The sequence below is a fragment of the Cylas formicarius genome, unplaced genomic scaffold (assembly GCF_029955315.1).
Source record: "Cylas formicarius isolate icCylForm1 unplaced genomic scaffold, icCylForm1.1 PGA_scaffold_9__14_contigs__length_23061073, whole genome shotgun sequence".
NCBI classification, from domain to species: Eukaryota; Metazoa; Arthropoda; class Insecta; order Coleoptera; family Brentidae; genus Cylas; species Cylas formicarius.
The window spans coordinates 5,707,040-5,725,706 of NW_026844365.1; the positions used below are offsets into that span (position 1 = coordinate 5,707,040).

Genomic DNA, 18,667 nt, shown 5'->3' on the forward strand with positions numbered 1-18,667 from the left:
TTTATAATTCTTTATAAAGACACGGTGTTTTCATCAAGTAGAAAGTCACCTCAGTTCACTTTCCGAGAGAGGTATTTAAGAACGGCGAGCAGAATGTTGCGACAATGGTACCAGAAGGGTTTAATCAACACAGTGCACTTACCTTTATCGATCGAAGATAAGATATTATCATTATATTTATGATAAGAACATAAAAAATGGTTTCAAATCCGTAATTGTCATGTGGTCAAACCAGAAACTGTCCATTTTTACTATTATATTATGAGAAGACTAGATCAATGGAACAATTCAGAATAAAATTTAAATCTTTGAACGCCATGTATCTTGGAATGAGACATGTCAAGCGCAATCAAGAAATTATATATTTTGACATGGCAATTGTTTCGACAACACCGTGTCTTTATCAAATGTAATATTTACAAACTACCTGCTACTATATATACCGAAAAATGACCATAAAACCTTAATTAATGTTGTTGCGAGAATTTAACTTCAATAAAGGAGACGTATTTAAATCTAATTGATCGTTAAGCAATACATTTGAATGTCTCATTTTGTTAATCTCCATGGCTTCCAATAAATTTAATTTTCTACTTTTTGTGGCTGTGTGTAATATATCAAAATGTCGTCAAAAATGTGTTTTTCTGTGTTTAAGTGTGTAGCATAATTAGAATCTAGATTATTGTTTTTAAACGCTCTTATATGTTCGTTAATGCGTTTCTTGAAGAATCTACCTATTTGTCCAATATACATTTTCGGACAAGATCCACATTTCAACCTGTAGACACCTGATTTTTGGGATTTTGGACATTTGGATTTATTGTTTTTTAAATATTTTCCTATTGTGTTGTTAGTTCTGAAAGCTTTTTTTAAACCACATTTTGACAAATGTTTTGAAACTTTTTTGTTAGGTTCTCCTATGTCTTATGTAACAGCTCCAGCATATAAACTCTCTACAAAATTAGTAAATATTTTAAAGTTCCACACAGATTTTAAACCAAAATTTGCAATAAATAATTCTTTTGAATTAATCAACAAAATTAAAGATATCAAAATCCCTTCTAACGCAACTCTATTGTCTTTTGATGTACAAAACTTATTTCCCAGTATTCCACCTATGGATGTGATAGATTTAGTAGATTTTACCCTAACTCGGAAACAGGTTAACCCATTGGTGAAACAAGATTTATTAGATTGCTTAATAGTATCTTTAGACCAAAATTATTTTGAATTTAATGGACAGATTTATATTTCTAAAGAAGGTTTGATTATGGGAAACCCACTTACTCCTTTGTTAGCCGAGATTTTTATAGATAATTTGGAAAATGTCATACTAGAATATCCTTTAAGTAAAAGTTTTTTATGGTGGTAGAGATATGTGGACGATGTCTTTGCTTGCTTTGTTGGAACGGACAGACAATTGAATTCTTTTTTAAATTACATTAACTCAATACATAATCGTATAAAATTCACTATCGAGATTGAACAGGATAACTCTATTAATTTTTTAGACTTAACTATTACGAAAATGCAAAACACATTAGATTTTTCAATATATCATAAACCTTCACATACGGACACAGTCATACTTAACAGCTCAAATCACCCTTATACACACAAAATGGCTGCATTTTGCTCTTTTATACACAGACTTCTTAATACGCCACTCTCAACAGAAAATTACAACAAAGAACTTAATATCATTAAACAAATAGCACTGAACAACGGCTGCAATCCGTCCATTATAGATAAAATTATAAATAAAAAACAAATACAGACAACATTAAACTCTATTTATCCGAAACCAAATACAGAACATGAACAATTTAAAACAATTACATACTTAGGAGAACCTAACGAAAAAGTTTCAAAACATTTGTCAAAATGTGGTTTAAAAATAGCTTTCAGAACTAACAACACAATAGGAAAATATTTAAAAAACAGTAAATCCAAATGTCCAAAATCCCAAAAATCAGGTGTCTACAGGTTAAAATGTGGATCTTGTCCTAAAATTTATATTAGACAAACAGGTAGATCCTTCAAGAAACGCATTAACGAGAGCGTTTAAAAACATTAGTCTAGATTCTAATTATGCTACACACTTAAACACAGAAAAACACATTTTTGACGACAATTTTAATATATTACACACAGCCACAAAAAGTAGAAAATTAAATTTATTGGAAGCCATGGAGATTAACAAAATGAGACATTCAAATGTATTGCTTAACGATCAATTAGATTTAATTACGTCTCCTTTATTGAACTTAAATTCTAGCAACAACCTTAATTAAGGTTTTATTGTCATTTTCCGGTATATATAGTAGCAGGTAGTTTGTAAATATTACATTTGATAAAGACACGGTGTTGTCGGAACAATTGTCATGACATAATATATAATTTCGTGAATATCTGAACCTCTATATAAGTGAACTCTTATGGTAATGTAAAACAATACCGCAGTACTAAGCTACCGTCCATATTTAACCAACAGAGAATTATGCAACGATCCGAGTCACATTTGCAAGAAAATGTGCTACGAAGAGTGCGGGCTTTGCTGTTATCCCGTAGAAAGATCCCTGGACTGTGGCCACGTGGTAGAGTTGGATTGCTATATCGATCCGCAAATGCACAAATGCAAAGTACTGGTATTCACGAAACTGCCCTGCGAACATTCGTCGAATAAACCTTGCGGCATCGATCCTAACGAGTTTCTGTGTCCGCACCCCTGCGATACGAGGGTCGAACCGTGTGGCCACGCCTGCAGACGCCCTTGTCATGTTAGGTTGGATCCCGATCATCTTGAGGTTAGTATTAATCAAGGTTTCCCTCCGGGAACTTGGTCGATCTGTTATGGGAAAAGTCCGGTTAAAATATTTTTAAGGTGGCGGTAAATCCTTATATTCCGAAAGTGGGTACCAACTCTCGCTTCCCAATTTTCATCGTTGACGGTCGTTTGGCGTTAGACATTTTCTTTCTATATGATTGTTCCCTCATCGTCCACGTTCTGTCTGATTATGTTATTTCTAACATATTCAAGGCTGGAAATGCCGCAACTCCGTCTTCAAAAATCCATTTCTATACCTGCCAGCCGGTCTTTTTGCATTTGTATATCTCGTAATACTCTCAAAAATGGAGTGGTAGATGGTATGCTTTGTTTTGCGTGATCAGCATCTTCTTTTTTCCCTGTAACTATCACTTGGTCGTCGGCAAAAAGTGATGTGAACAAAATCTCATCGTCTATGAAGATACGTGCAGTCTTTGATGAACGATTTGACAGCTCGTGCTTGGTGACGCGTCATTATCTGTCCTACTTGTCCACAACTTGTTTTGCGGCACTGTGTCATATGCCTATTGGAGGTCTACAAAGACAAGGTAAGTCCTCTTGCCATCCTTTTCTCAGTTAAGGTTTCGAGTGTAAATACTCTTCCCGGTGTAACTCCATTTTGTTCTTCAGATTCGATCATTTCTTCATCTATGTTATTTTTTAAGATACGAACGTAAATTCGCGGCATGACGCTGATTGATACTTTATCTCAGAATCTGTAAGAAATATTAAAACCTAAAGAAAAGTTGTTTGAATTTGTTCATTCTTTTGAAATATATCGTTTTATATGTTGTAGCGTTTGGCCAAGTAACTGTCTTTTGCATTTATTTCGAAATATATTTCGTATGGTTCCGACGTATTTCGAATTTTATGTGGAAAGTGACGTTTGTAGATCTAACTCTATCTGTCAATTTAGTGGACTATATCCAAAAAAATGTTAAAACAACTTTTTTTTTTAACGGAAACATCCAATTTTTATATTTTTGTTATTATTTTGTGTAAAATTGTCTATTTCAAAAATTTGTATATGTCGAAATGTTAGCAATAAAATTTGTTTTTATTGCAAAAATGATATGACGAGACTTGGCCAACAAAAACTACTGAAACTACTTTTTGAGATTGAAAATTTGGATAGTTGAGGTCTATAGGTGATGAAAAAATACTAATTAGAACGTTAAGAAATATAAAAAAATTAGATTTTTCATAAAAAGATTGTAACGGTCGTAAAATTTTTATTTTTTCTGTTATCCTTTTAAAATAGTATTTCTGTCCATGTGGATATTTTCCAGCAAATGCCTGCATTTTTTTTAATAAATACCTTTTATTTTTAAAAATTAACCAAATTTAAAGTGATAAAAGTTTTTGCTAACATTTCGAAAATTATTATATTGTACAAATTAGCTCCCTTTTTTATCGATAAATTCCATAAAATTATAAAAATAAGTTGTTTCTGTCTGAAAAAAATACTTTTCACAGTTTTTCATTCAAAACTTTTAGGTTATTTTTTGGTTGCTCCTACCTAGTTGGTATTATCCATTGCATGTGTCTTGCTTGCTTAGTTTTGGTTAGTGCTTTTCACTCTTTCCGACCATTCCTTTTTAATTTTTTGACCTCTCATGTTTTACCAACGGTATATACTTCATTTAATCAAGTTTCGCCCAGATAAATGATGCGATGATGATAAACGTGCACAAGCGAGCTATTTTTTCAGCTCTGAATGTTGAGTTTTGGTGGAAAAAAGCTTTGAGAATAATAATTTTCTCAGATTTTATAATCGCCGTTTTACTAATGCGTTTCCGAGCAACAAATGCAGAAACACTTACCAATTTCAAGAACGAATTTTGCCAAAAACTGCTCGAAAGTAACTATAGAGTAACACGAGAGAAGGATCCTAAATATTTTACCTACTTCCACTAGTATTCAAAGAATGACAAAACCCATCAATGAGCTGCAGTAATATCTGTTTCTAAGGCAGCTCTGCAGACAGTTACCAAATAAAATTAGATCAATTATATAACACGTACAGATAATATAATAAAAGAATACTTGGAAAAATTAAATACACTTGACATAACGGCACCGCTACTATTTACTCTTGGCAACTTATATTTTTTTAGGGTATGATATATATTTTTTTACTTTTCCGATTTTTTTGGTACTGTTTTAATCGTTGATCTATCCACCTCTGGGTATGGGTGTACTGTAGGGTGTTTTTTTATGTATAGCAGCTGTCAAGTGATTTATTCTCAGTTTGGTTTGGCAATAGACTCACGCCTGAACAACGCTTGCAAATAGTGCAATTTTATTTCGAAAATAATTTTATCGTCGACAAAATCGTCCATCAGAGCAGTTAATTCGATTAACCATGGAACTCGCATCCCCAGAGACTCCGTACGGTGCGTACAGAAGAAGCTATTGCTGCTGTAGAGCGTAGCATTGAGGAAGACCCGAATGAGTCCATCCGCCATCGAGCACAGAAACTGGATCTGTGTCCATCCACTTTATGGAAGATTTTGCGGAAGGATCTTGGTTTACGTGCTTACAAAATCCAACTCGTGCAAGAATTGAAGCCAAACGATCATCAAATAAGGCGTAGATTCGTCGAATGGGCCCAAAACGAGATTGCCGTTGTTCCCGATTTTCATAAGCGGATTTTGTTTAGCGATGAAGCGCACTTCTGGTTGAATGGCTACGTCAACAAACAAAACTGCCTCATTTGGAGCGAAGCTAATCCTCAAGTGTATCTCGAAACACCGTTACATCCAGAAAAACTGACTGTTTGGTGGGCTTAATGGGCTGGTGGAATCATTGGTCCGTACTTCTTCAAAAACGATGATGGCCAGAACGTTACAGTCAATGGTGATCGGTATAGAGCTATGATTACTAACTCTTTAATTCCTGAATTGAATAACCATGATGTCCAGGAGATGTAGTTTCAACAAGACGGCGCAACATGTCACACGGCTCGTGCCACAATCGATTTATTGAAAGACACGTTTGGTGACCTATTAATTTCACGTTTTGGACCTGTGAATTGGCCTCCAAGATCTTGTGATTTAACACCTCTAGACTACTTTCTGGGGGGCTATGTAAAGTCATTGGTCTATGCGGATAAGATTGGAAGACAACATTCGCCGTGTTATTGCCCATATACTGCCGCAAATGTTGGAAAAAGTCATCGAAAATTGGACGTCCGGATTGGACTACATCCGCGCCAGCCGCGGCGGTCATATGCCGGAAATCATATTTAAAATGTAATGCCACAAGATTATCTTTCGGATAAATAAAATCGATACATCGAAAAAAAACACTCCTTAGTTGAATTAATAAATGTCAAGTACAACTGATTCTGTCTCTCGTACTTCCTAGTAATATAAAATTTAATTCAAGTAACGAATGTCTTGTATTTATCAGGTAGACATTGAGGGCGAAACAAAATCTGTCGAAGGATAGGCAGAAGCAAAAAAAAAACAATCTGTTTTATTCCGTCTTTCATTTTATTGCCCGACTATAGTTCTAATTTTACTTGTCACTCTCGGGACCCTTGACGTTATATTATAACAGTTTAAAAATGATTTATATCCCCATTTGAAAGTTCTATCTATTTAATATTAGCCAACTTCTTCCTTGTCCACACAAATACGAACATCATGTGAGTCCAGGTGCGGGTATTGAAAACTTGTGTCTCCTAACTTTTTTTGATATTTCTTACAGGTTCTGAGATAAGTTGTCCCATAATAAACGGTTCATCTTGTACGTTTAATTAACTTTTTAGTACGAGTGTCGGGAACCGTGTTCCAAACCTAGAGCGGGATGCAGGGAACCAAACGATTCGCACGTATGTCCCAAACTGTGTTTCGAAAATTGCGAACGATGCGACGTCAAGACGAAGAAGTTCAGGAGTTGCGGTCACGTGTTCGAAATCGCTTGTCATCTGGACGTCGAGACCGACTTGAAGTGCGAAAAGCCTTGCAAAAAACGTCTCCATTGCGGTCACCCGTGTCGTAGCGAATGTTGGCAGACCTGCGAGCCGTGCAAAGTATTGGTGAGAAACGATAAGGTCTTCTCGTTCCGTTGGAACGCGTCGTTATTCCATTTGTCATCGATAGGTTCAGAAAATCGTCCCCGAATGTGGACATACGGCAAAGGTCCCTTGTAGCGAAGAGCCCGCGAGGCACCATTGCCAAGAATGGCAGTGTCCGAGGCTGTTGTCGTGCGGCCACCCGTGCAAGAAAAAGTGTTCCCAGCCGTGCACGTCGCGGTGCACGGAAATCGTCGATTGCTCCATCGATTCTCCTTGCGGGCATGTGATTAAAAGGATAAAATGCAATTTGAGGGACACGCGTAAGTTTCTCGCTTCGGTTTTGGCCTCGGCAATTTTAAAATCAAATTTCTAATTTGCGGCGCCAAAATTCTTCGGCCTGAATATGAAAGAAACAAAGTAGAGTAACAATTTTTGTTATTTTTCAATATAATCCCCATTAACTTCAATACACTTATTACATCTCTTTATTAACAACTCAATCCCATTAAAAAATATATCCTTTTGGTTTGTCTGCAAAATGAGCTAAAACAGCCTCTTTTAACTCAACTTCGTCGTTAAATCGCCGTCCACGTAAGTCCTTTTTCAAATAACTAAACAAATAATAGTCGGTGGGCGCCATATCTGGACTATAGGGGGGATGATCTATCTGTTGGAACCCACACCCGAAAATGGCGGCTTGCGCAACACCAGCAGTAAAAGACGCACGCCTCTGGTCAGTTTTCCTCGACGTTTTACACGTATCCAGTCTCGCAATTTATGTAATAATGTTGCTTAATATTCACCATTGACAGTGGCATTAGTTTCTTTAAAATCTATCAAAAGAATTCCTTCACAATCCCGAAAGATCGTGGCCATCACCTTTTTTGTTGACTGACGGACTGAATTTTCTTGGAGGTGCCACTCCATCGATTCTTTTTTCGATCAAGGGTCATAATAGAGTTTCATCTCTCAGGTCGGGAAATTTTGGCGCTAACCTCGTATATTGGTCGGAAACGAATGCGCAAAGTATATGGGCTATCAGAAGTATTTGTCGAACGGCTATGAGGTATGGTCTGTTCATAGATATAAGAAAGTGACCAATTGCTTTTGAATGGGTGGTTATTAACATTAACATACAATGCAACAAGAAAATAATTTTACACCTACCTGTGTTTAATATTCTTTGGTTTGGTATACTACTTAGTTTAAGTTTATTAGTAATCATTCTTATTTCGTGTGTAATACAGCGTGTGTTGAATCGTGTGCGAATTATGCAAAATATGTGCGAGTCTAGTGTATCTCAGGAGATGCTCCCGCCCAAACGTAGAAAACATTATTCTATTGAGACTAAGGAAGTTATAAACAATGTTTATTTGACTCTCATTGAACGTGGTGCCAGCAAGCAAGCATCTTTAGAAGAAACGGCCACATTGACAAAAATTCCAACATCAATTGTATGGAAAATTGTGAATAATCTCATTTCAGCGAGGAAAAAAAAGAAGCGATGCTGACATTCTCTCGTGTGTAGGTGAAAGTGATCAAGATATAATACGGCGTAAAATTTACCAGTTATACGAGGAACAAAGCGTGCATACGTTAGATATCTTAATTAGGAGGGTTGAAAAAGGTGAAACCGGTGTTAAATGTGGCAGAACTACCTTATGGAAGTGTATTCAACACATGGGTTTTAGATTTAAAAAAATTGACAAAAGGCAAGTTTTAATGGAATCTTTTAGAATTCGGAAATGGCGACTGGAATATCTAGAAAATATTAGGATTTAAAGGGAACATCAAAGGCCAATTATTTACTTGGATGAAACCTGGTTCGACACTCATGATACCCCGGAAAAGGGTTGGGTCGACTCAACTGATAAGTGTAAAACAAACGCGCCATCAAACAGAGGTAAGAGAATAACTATTTTGCATGCTGGCTATAAATATGATTGAATTCCAAACCGACTTTCTCTGTCTGCGAAAAATATTAAAGATTCTTCTCTGTATTACGCTGAAGACTCCACCGCTGATTTATTTGAAAGTGGGTTTAAAAACAAACCAGTTCCAAACATTCCTCCTAATAGCGTCATTGTAATGGACAATGCAAGTTATCAAGGTAGACTGTTGACTAAAACCCCTTCCTCATGTGATACAAAAGCAACAATCCAAAACTACATGTATAATAACGACATTTATTTTCACGAAGATTATACCAAAAAGCAATTAATTGAGGTTCTACAAAGCTTGAACCTGCAAAAGGAATACGTCTGTGATAATTATGCAAAAAATCTAGGGCATACAGTTTTAAGGCTTCACCTTACTACTGTATATTTAATCCCATTGAACACCAACTGAAATCTGCCATTCGTCGTAACAATGTTTTTCCGCGTGTTACCCCCAATGTCCTCAAAGTTAAAAAAAAAACGAAGTTTTTAACATCCCTTCACAAAGTTGGGTAAATTCTGTTAAACATATAGAAAAAACAGAACAATCGTATATCCATGTTGAAATTAATATAGAACAAATAATAATTAGAACAGGCGATGATAGCGATAGTGACACTGATATATTATGTGAATAATTTTAAGTAATTTAAATAGATAATAAAAATAATTTGTAATTTTATTTTAGCTTTAAACATAAATACATACATAAATAAATAAATATTGTTTAGTATCTTTCCTAACAAAACCCCAAATAATTAAATTCTAAGCACAGTACGGACCTGTTCGGCCATATTTCATTCTTACAGTTTGCCCGGGTCTTTCCCTAATTCGTATCAGTCAGTTTTATCTATCTAGTTATCTTATATCTATGAACAGACTTTACTCAATCGCTCTAAAATATTTTCGAGTGTGCAATGTTGTCGTCTCGATATAAATATTTTGCTTAGTTTAAATGACAACCCCTGTATATAAGTTCACGTTTAGATTCTACTCTAGAAATGAAGTAGATTTTGTTCAGGTCATCGAAATAAAAAAAAAAAGATATTTTAAGCAATTTGAACCGTTGAAGAAATAAATAAATGAAATAGGCCTTCATTTTGTATAATATATTTAGTATAGCAGATGAAATTTTGGGAAAAACGAAATTGTCAAAAAAAAAAAGAAATATTAAATATAAATAGTGACAAATAAAAATATAAAAAGGTATCCCTTCATCAACCAATTTTCGAGCACGCTGTATTCGGGCTTGATGGAAACTAGTGTAGTTAGGGGTTATGTAGTCCTAAATAAGAAATTGTTGACAAATAGTCCCGATTGGCCACGACTTTAGTTTGATATAATAAGCAAGTGCGATTTTGAATGATAGAAATAGATATAGTTGGGTTTTAAGTACTCCTGAATAAGAATTAGTTGCCAATATGTTTTTTAAAATAATTCTAATGGTACTTCTCTCTTCTCTCTATTGTTAAATAGTCCCAGTTGCAAGAAAAATTGGATTTTAGTGCATTTTTGAGAGGTCTATCGAACAAAATAAAATATGCTATATTGAACCATAAACGAAGACTTTACAGTGTACTTAAGTAGGACACACTGACGTCATTTCGACGATACCCTGTATAAATCGTGCTGCACTGTTGGAATTATAGGCGATCCAGCGATTTTGTTGGGAAACTGTTCCGAACCCTGTTCTACGGTATTGAAATGCGAACATAAGTGTTGCGGCACGTGCGGCGTGTGCCTACAAGGTCGAATCCACGCGAAATGTGGAGAAAAGTGCGGCGCTATTTTGGTGTGCAACCACGAATGTCCGTCGGCGTGCAGAGACGCGTGCATGCCCTGCACGAAGCCATGCGAGATGAAATGCCAGCATAGTAGGTGCAAAAAGAAATGTGGCGAACCTTGCACACCGTGTAGTAATCGTTGTCCAAGACGTTGCGCGCATCAGCGTTGCAAAAAACTGTGCGGTCAAATTTGCAGCGTTCCTCCATGTACCAAAAGGTAAGTAATTTGCTAGGTCACTCGTAATTAGTTTTATAACGAAATTCCTGTCGATTGTGCGTAAACGATCCTTTTCCTATTAATATTTTCGGTGTGTTCCGCCCTAATGGCCAAGACGCTACATTCAGACCTTCAAATCCATTATGCCCGCACATTTTTGTTCAATCCCCTAGGCGTAGAGGATCTCTATACCCTCGACGGAGAACAGTACCTCTTTCGTAAGGAGTTTGGTTGGTTATGTGACCTCCTAGTACTCTTAATTGGCTTCTTCATAGCAATGTGCAACTGGTTAGGAAATGAATTGGAGTTTTTTCTTCTTCCTCACTCCTTTCCTCACCTCATCTCAATATCTGCTTAGAGTACACTGGGGTAGATCGCATGCCAAATTCATTAAGAACATTATTGTTAATAATTTTGATAATTATGATTCTTGTATATTCTATTCGGTTCTGCGATACGTCCCGTCCCAATGGCCAGGACGCTGCGTTCAGACCTACAGGAGCTTTCTGGAAGAAGTACAATACCTCTTTCTGGGGAGTACGAGGGATATCTTTTATATTTCGGGATTTGTAATAAAAAACTATAAGCTACCAATTGTTTTTCAAAATATTCACCCTGAACACCAGTCATCAAATCACTTTTCCCACATCGAGTCGGCCACCTCCAAAACATGCTTTTTAAACGCATCCAATCGCTTGTTCTTAATGTATGGGAATAACAAAAAGTCATTAGGTGCTAAATCAGGACTATATGGTGGATGGCTCATCAAATCAATGTTTTTAATGCTCAAAAAGTTCTTTGTTTTGCCCTTATCGGATTGTCGTCGTGGAGAGTGATTCGTCTTCGACGGTGGGTTTTTCTAATTTCTTCGAAAACTTTCGGCAAACAAATGGTTGTGTACAACTTTTGTGGGCTTTGTCTCATTCTGAAAGACCCACACAGTCGACTGCTGCTTACATTCAGGTTCATATGCATAGATCCATGACCAATCAACAGAAGCCTTTTTTTGAGCTGATATCAAATCCAATGCTAACAAATTTTTTTAGCGACCAAATGTTCATACAAAATTGTACGTATGCTGGTCCCATTAATGCCCAAAGATACCTCAATCTCATTGTAAGTCACAGGACGATCCTGCAAAATTAGTTTCCGCACCGCATCAATGTTTTCTTCTACAACCACTGATTTTGAACGACCTTCATGAAATGCATCCTTAAGAAAACTACGATCACGACTGAAGATGGCGCTTTAACTGCAAAAGTCGAATTAAGTTCATGGATGTATTGTTGTTGAGTTAGTCCACGTCTAAAGTTGTAAAAAATCACAATTTTAATTTATCCCAAAGAGCACTCTTTCGCCAAAACCTAACTGAGCAAACCGAACCTCAAAATGTCAAACTCGAGTTTGCGGTTTGCACGTGTTTCGCTTTCAAATTGAATTGAACAGTTGAAGATTTATGTAAGGCGAGTTAGCAATGGGCCTGCCCGTCATTGTTATGTTAATCTAGTACACAATAAATATTAAATTTTCCAATATGTTTCAACAGGCTACTGCGATACTATTTTCAGCTCTTCTGGATTCATCCTGCGTCGGTTGTTGTTGAATCAAACTTGCTGACGTTTCGCCATATACATTAGAGAGATTAGATAAAAAATATCACCTAGGCTAAAAGCACATGAAACGGGTTTAATACTGCGACAAATAAACTCTACTACTATCAAATAAAAATGTGAGACTTTAGCTCCGCCCCCATCAAACAGTATGTAAGCAGGTACAGAGAAGCATGCGAACCAGTTTTAGTTAAGGTCTCACAAAGCCAACAGGATCATTGGTGAAACGTCAGCAAGTTAAGACAACAACCGACCCAAAATGAGTTTAGAAGATTTGTAAATAATAAATAATATTATTATTAAGACAAAAAGTAATAATTTGTAGGTGTGGCAAGAAGCTGAAGAAATGTGGTCATCAGTGCGTAGGCTTCTGTGGGGATCCGTGTCCGAGGTTGTGTCGCCACTGCGACAAAGACGAATTGACCGAAATATTCCTCGGTAACGAAGACGAAGAGGACGCCATCTATGTGATGTTAAAAGATTGCGGTCACGTGTTCGAGAGCGGCGACATGGAACGTTGGCTGAATGCGGACTACAGTGAAATCAAACTGAAGGTTTGTCCGCGATGCAAGACGAACATAACCACAACCGAACGGTACAGCGATCACACGAAACGGGCGATGGGTGACGTCATCGAGGTTAAGCGCAAAGCGTACGGCGACTCCGAGGCCAATGGTAACACTAGGATGGAGCTATTGCAGAAGACGTTGATTCTGGAGGAAATGTTTTCAAATGCGAAAGGAATGATAGGTGTGTACTCGCTATACAGAGAATTCGATCAGCGTTAAGTATAAAGGTTTTAACTGCATATTTATTAGCTAAGAAAGAGTGTGTTTTTTCATACAAAAAAAAATCATATTTTTAATAATTATTCACAAAGCGACCACGAAATTATGGCTAGCACCGAAACGGATGTAAAGTGTGTAAAGCTTATTCATCTATTACATAGTTACTAAATTATTACGTTCTCGCGAGTTTGCATGTTTTCAACGCCAAATGTGTGCAACGATAATTAAATTCTCTGTACTTTGTACTTGTACCAAGAAAACATGAAAAAACAAACGGGATTTTTTTCTAATTGTTTAATATCAACTGAAACATTTCCATTGCTAATTTTTTTTTATCGGGTACACAAAAATAATGGCGGTTCTATATGTGGGACGCTAGGAAAAATGATGAGAACTAACCAAAACATATTCTAAGTAAACAAAAATGCTCGCTCTATAGTCTAACTACCTAACAAATCACTTTTCGCGAAGGCCAATATTGCATTTTACATAACGGGTAGTTGTTTGAAGATTAGCATTTGTCTGACGTATAGAGCAGTTTTCCTTTGGTCGATATTATTTTCGAAGTATCCGTACATTTTTGTGTTTTTGACAGTTTCAGATTGATTGATTAAAGTGTGTTGTTGTTAACATACTATTTAAAACTAGCAGTCGTAAAGACGTGCGGAGAAAAATTATTACAAAAGTGACCGAGAGAAAATAGTGGAATTTGTTTACTTATTTATTTTATTTGTTTTCAAAATGTTTGTCAAGGTATTTTTCACTAACTAAACATAGCTCAAATGCTCGCTATTTTAAACTAAAAAAAAAATTAAAGTAAAAAAAATTGTAAAAGATATAAGTTTGTGTTGTTTCCTTGGATTAATCTGATAATAATACCGGGTTAATAATAAAATCTTATAATAGTAGCATCAAATCAACCTAGCCAGAAATAATTGAGGTTGAAGGTTGGTTTTTTCAAATTTTCATTTTATTAAAAGTAAAACACGCGACAACTGATTTACTTACCATTTCAACTTTTGCGGTAACCAACTTCACGGAGGAGAGCCCATTTTGTTAGCCTCAGATATCGAGTTCCTTCCTGACCCTCCCGAGTGAGTCGTCTTAACCGACATCGTCCCAAGAGTAGGATAATCGTAGGAGGTGTATTCCGGTACTTTCATTATTGTCATTTTATTATTGTTATTTTAATTAATTTTTTACCTATACCTCAGACCTATTTGAATAAATATAAATTAAACAAAAAAAATTTTTTTTCCATACTTACATAGCAAATTGCAAAAAATATAATACAATTAATAATTCAACAATACTCTGGGCAAAATAGAACCCATAACAAACAAAACAGAAGTACCTCATTTTCATAAGTATTTTGGTCCCCGACTTTACAATCCATTACAAGAACAAATCAGACACAAAAATTCGTAGATACAAATCCCTTGGAGAGTGGCAGGGCTATGTTTAGTGATCATGTAATAACTGCCATGGCATGGATTTTCTGTTTTTCCTGGTAATTTTTTATACGTAAGTGGTAAAAAAAAACTGTCTGTGGCAGTTAATTTACAACTCTGCGGGACCTTTTCATTAGTCTGTATGTCATGTAGTTTAGTAAAAAAAAAATTAAAATAAAACAAATGTGAACTCGAAAGTCTACCACAAACAAGCATTCATTTGTTATTTAAAATAAACTTATATTTTAATGATAGATTCAGATAATAGCAAATTGCACAACATGAAATGCGCAAATTTACAAACTATTCCTTGCAGTTATAAAAACAAATTATAACTAAATGTTCTTCAAAATTTTCCAAAAGAAAATTGTGTCTTTTATCAGTAAACATATTTTAAAAAATCGATACACATGTGTTTTAGTTTTGGATTTTTTTTGAACCATTTTTTAGGAGTCTGTGTGCTATTTTTAATATCTGACATACATATTTTTATAACCTTTTTCGCAATCTACCCCAAATTAAAACCACCGAATCTGTCAAAAAACAGAGGCAGAATCCAATTTCGCGTGGGCTATAGGTACAAAAGGATAATTTCTTTTTATGAGTATTAAATTTTCTTTGACCGTCGCGTTAGAAAAACCTGTTTTTCAATTCAATGTTCTCGGCATAAAACATAGCAGCGGCTAACCGAATTTCCCCAGTGAGTTTATTGCTGGTTGCGATGGTACATTTTTGTGTTTTGGACAGTTTTTAGATTGATTGATTAAAGTGTGTTGCACATTCAGGGCAGTCATAAAGACGTGCGGAAAAAAATATTACAAAAGTGACCAAGAGAAAATAGTGGAATTTATTTTCAAGTTTTGTAACTAAACATAGCTCGCATGCTCGTTATTTTAAACTAGAGTGGGATCGGTTGCTCGACCTACAAGTGACATGGACGCGCATCCTCTGAAGATGCCATATGAAATTCTAGCGAAACGTCGGGCAACCGATCTGATTCTAATACCAGCACACATACTTTCATCAGTGAAGCTTTCACCTTTAAGGAGAAGTTTCCTCATTATTTAACGCGCCTCAAAAATATGGGACGCGTTGTATAAATAATGAAGATCTGTTTTTCTTTTTGCGCAGAATTTTTCAAGTCCGTTTTCCGTTTAATCCAAGACCGTTTGTACGAGGCGAAACGTCAACGCAGGCAGCCGATAAACGCCATGGAATTGAACTCGATCGGTTGGAAACTTCAGTGCTTGGAGGGGATCCTGAAGTGTTGCGAAAGACGTCCTCCGTTGTCTACTGGCGACGATCGCGGGTTCAAGGACCAAGTGTCATTGTTGGAGGTGGCGTTGTCACGCAACAACGATCACGTGTCGGACCAAGAACGGGAAGATCTCGGGTTGGAAATCGACAGGCTCCAGCGCATCGTTCAGTTTGCGAAAATCAAATCCAAAAGGGACGCACTATTGCCGATTGTGAATCAAATCAGCACCGAGTTGTACTCGAAGGAAAGGTACACGCCCGAACGAGACGCGAAAGTGAAGAAACTTCTCGAGGAATTGTCGTCGACGACGATTTCCGACAGGGAAAAAAGGGAGATAATCGAAGCTATGAAGATGGGGCAGGGGCATTGGTTCAGGTGTCCAAACGGTCACGTGTACGCCATAGGAGAGTGCGGCGGGGCCATGCAAGTGTCCAAGTGCAACGAATGCGGCGCCACCATCGGCGGTACCAATCACCGGCTCTTGGAGGGTCAGACCTTCGCGCCGGATTTCGATGGTGCTACGCAGCCCGCTTGGCCCGGGGTCCACATGTAAAAAGGGAAAAGTTACTAGCGTCCGCCAAAGAAATCTACATTATTTGTTTTCACGAATTGCCTATTATAATATTCTTAGTTTTCTTCACATGGTTATGTTTACTATACCTTAAATACATATATCAATTTGGAGTCACTTCTCAGTTTTAATTCCAAATCCTTTTAGACAGATAGCCCAGTCGGGGCCGCAAATAAGGTCATTTTATTCACGTATTTATTTTCAAACAGGCTCACCTTTTCAGGGACGAAAAATTTGACACAATACCGGAAGAATTGCTAAAAGTAATCAGTGGTATACCATGACCAGAAATATTGTGTTTTTAGCACCGACCCCGTGATTGACTTTGCCTGCTATTTAGCCCCTTTTAGAACGCCCTGTCGAGCAGAACCTTACCCGTACCCATTCCAGGACCGTCCTGCCATTGCTATCATCCGGGCCAGATGAACCCCGTTTTTTTTTTTAATTAGATTGTTACTCCGTCCTCTCCTCTTCCTCTTGGGTGGACTTCGCTTGGGACTGGCGCGGCGGAGTTTACAGAACATTTAAAATGTTACTGAACAAAATCGGAGTAATTATGTTCAACATGTCATAGAAAAGAACAAAAAGGAAATGTGATCGGATGATAATCTCCAAGACGACGTCGATTAACTTATTATTACCGTATATTCTGGCGACATTTCTCAGAGCTACATTGACATTTCCGATATCGACCAAGAATAAAAATGGCGAAAATTGCTACGACTGGCAAGGGTACACTCCGTAAACCTCCAAATTTTATTCCATAGAAAAATGCATACAGATAGTGGCGACGCGATGAGCGGACTGCGGCAACTAATAGACAGTTCAGCGGCGGCAATTTTGAAAACAAAATTTGCAGATGCAACGTTGTACTATTCTACATTTAATTTTTTTATTGCACAATGGAATGTACAATGGTAATAAGCTTTGGAATATATGTTTAGAATGTTTATTTTAAAAATATCACAATTATGTAAAAAAAATAAACTAAAGAAAATATTTCTTATAAACAAATACTAACAAAAATTCATATGCTATAGAACTTCATACAAAAAAGATATAAAAAACAAACGAAACATATTTCTTAAAAACAAATGACCACACAAAAGTAGGAATATTTGAATACTAGCATGGTTAGGCAAAATGCTCAACACAAACCAAAAAAGGGATAAATACAAAATTAATAACATTTTTGGCAAATTTGGCAGGATATTGATCTTCACAATATTTTTTAGCTATGAAGGTTATTGATGTATCCAGAATCTTTGGTAAATCACCAACCAGATGTTCTTTACAAGTAGACCAATCGAAGGACAATTTGGAAGAGACATTTTATCTAAGTTCAGGACAAACTACTCACTTGCAATGTTTAAATTAAAAATGATGATTCTACTGCATTATGCCTGCCTACGGGCTATATACTAGTTACAGAACTACAAACCAAAATTTGTACTTCACAAAAAAATGACTAGCATTGTATGGTTGACTCGCCACTACACCTGATATTTTCTCTTCAATTCGTTTCATGAATTTCATGAGGTTAGAAGCTACCTGATCCTTGATCAGCTTGTATATCTTTTAGGATATATCCCAGTTATGGAGGTAGGAAAGAAGAGTGACCACCAACTTCAAGTTAAATATCTTTGGTTCGCTTGTTACTTTCAAAAATCGATGGAATCGAATTTTTCCGTTGGTACAGAAATGATCACCGTCCAAAAAAAAATTTTTTTTTGTCTGTCCGTTCTCCGTTCTCCATTCTCGTTTTTTGGTTTTTCCTGAATAATTTTTGAACCGTTGGAGCTACAAAATTAAAATTTGCCGCACATAAGCTTATAAGAAATGGCCCTGATCCGAAGTCGGAAGTCCATCTTTTTTTCGTGATTTTCGACTGTTCGAGTGCCCGAAATTTGAAGCAATCGACTTCACGTTTGGCACATGTATGCAGCTTTGCCCCGTGACGGAACCTATTGAAAATGGGGGGGCTGGGAGTCGGGAGTCTAAAAAAATAAAAAATCGCGCCTACAAAAAACATCATTTTTCAAAAACTGTTTACGAGACCAAAAAAAATTTTGAACCAGAAGACGCAGAAGATACGACTCTATAACCTTTTATTTTTGACATTTTTTCAAAAATATACAGGGTGCGCTGCAAATTCAAAAAAAACTGAAAAATGGGTCTCCCTATTATTGAAAATTGGTTA

The 18,667-nt window shown here is 36.4% G+C and overlaps 1 protein-coding gene across 2 annotated transcripts in view; it reads left to right on the forward strand.

Annotated features, from left to right (window-relative positions):
* The window catches only part of LOC132707182 (NFX1-type zinc finger-containing protein 1-like), a 40,329-nt gene extending 23,660 nt beyond the window's left edge, over positions 1-16,669 (forward strand). Inside the window, exons 12-17 of one of the 2 annotated variants that reach the window (XM_060678924.1) lie at positions 2,495-2,807; positions 6,603-6,872; positions 6,937-7,171; positions 10,438-10,789; positions 12,725-13,149; positions 15,770-16,669. In XM_060678924.1, the coding sequence (XP_060534907.1) occupies positions 2,495-2,807; positions 6,603-6,872; positions 6,937-7,171; positions 10,438-10,789; positions 12,725-13,149; positions 15,770-16,449 (2,275 nt within the window). In that variant the 3' untranslated portion in view covers positions 16,450-16,669. The remainder of the gene's footprint in view (positions 1-2,494; positions 2,808-6,602; positions 6,873-6,936; positions 7,172-10,437; positions 10,790-12,724; positions 13,150-15,769) is intronic. The other variant, XM_060678925.1, reaches the window with a different exon arrangement.
* Positions 16,670-18,667: the final 1,998 nt, after the last annotated feature.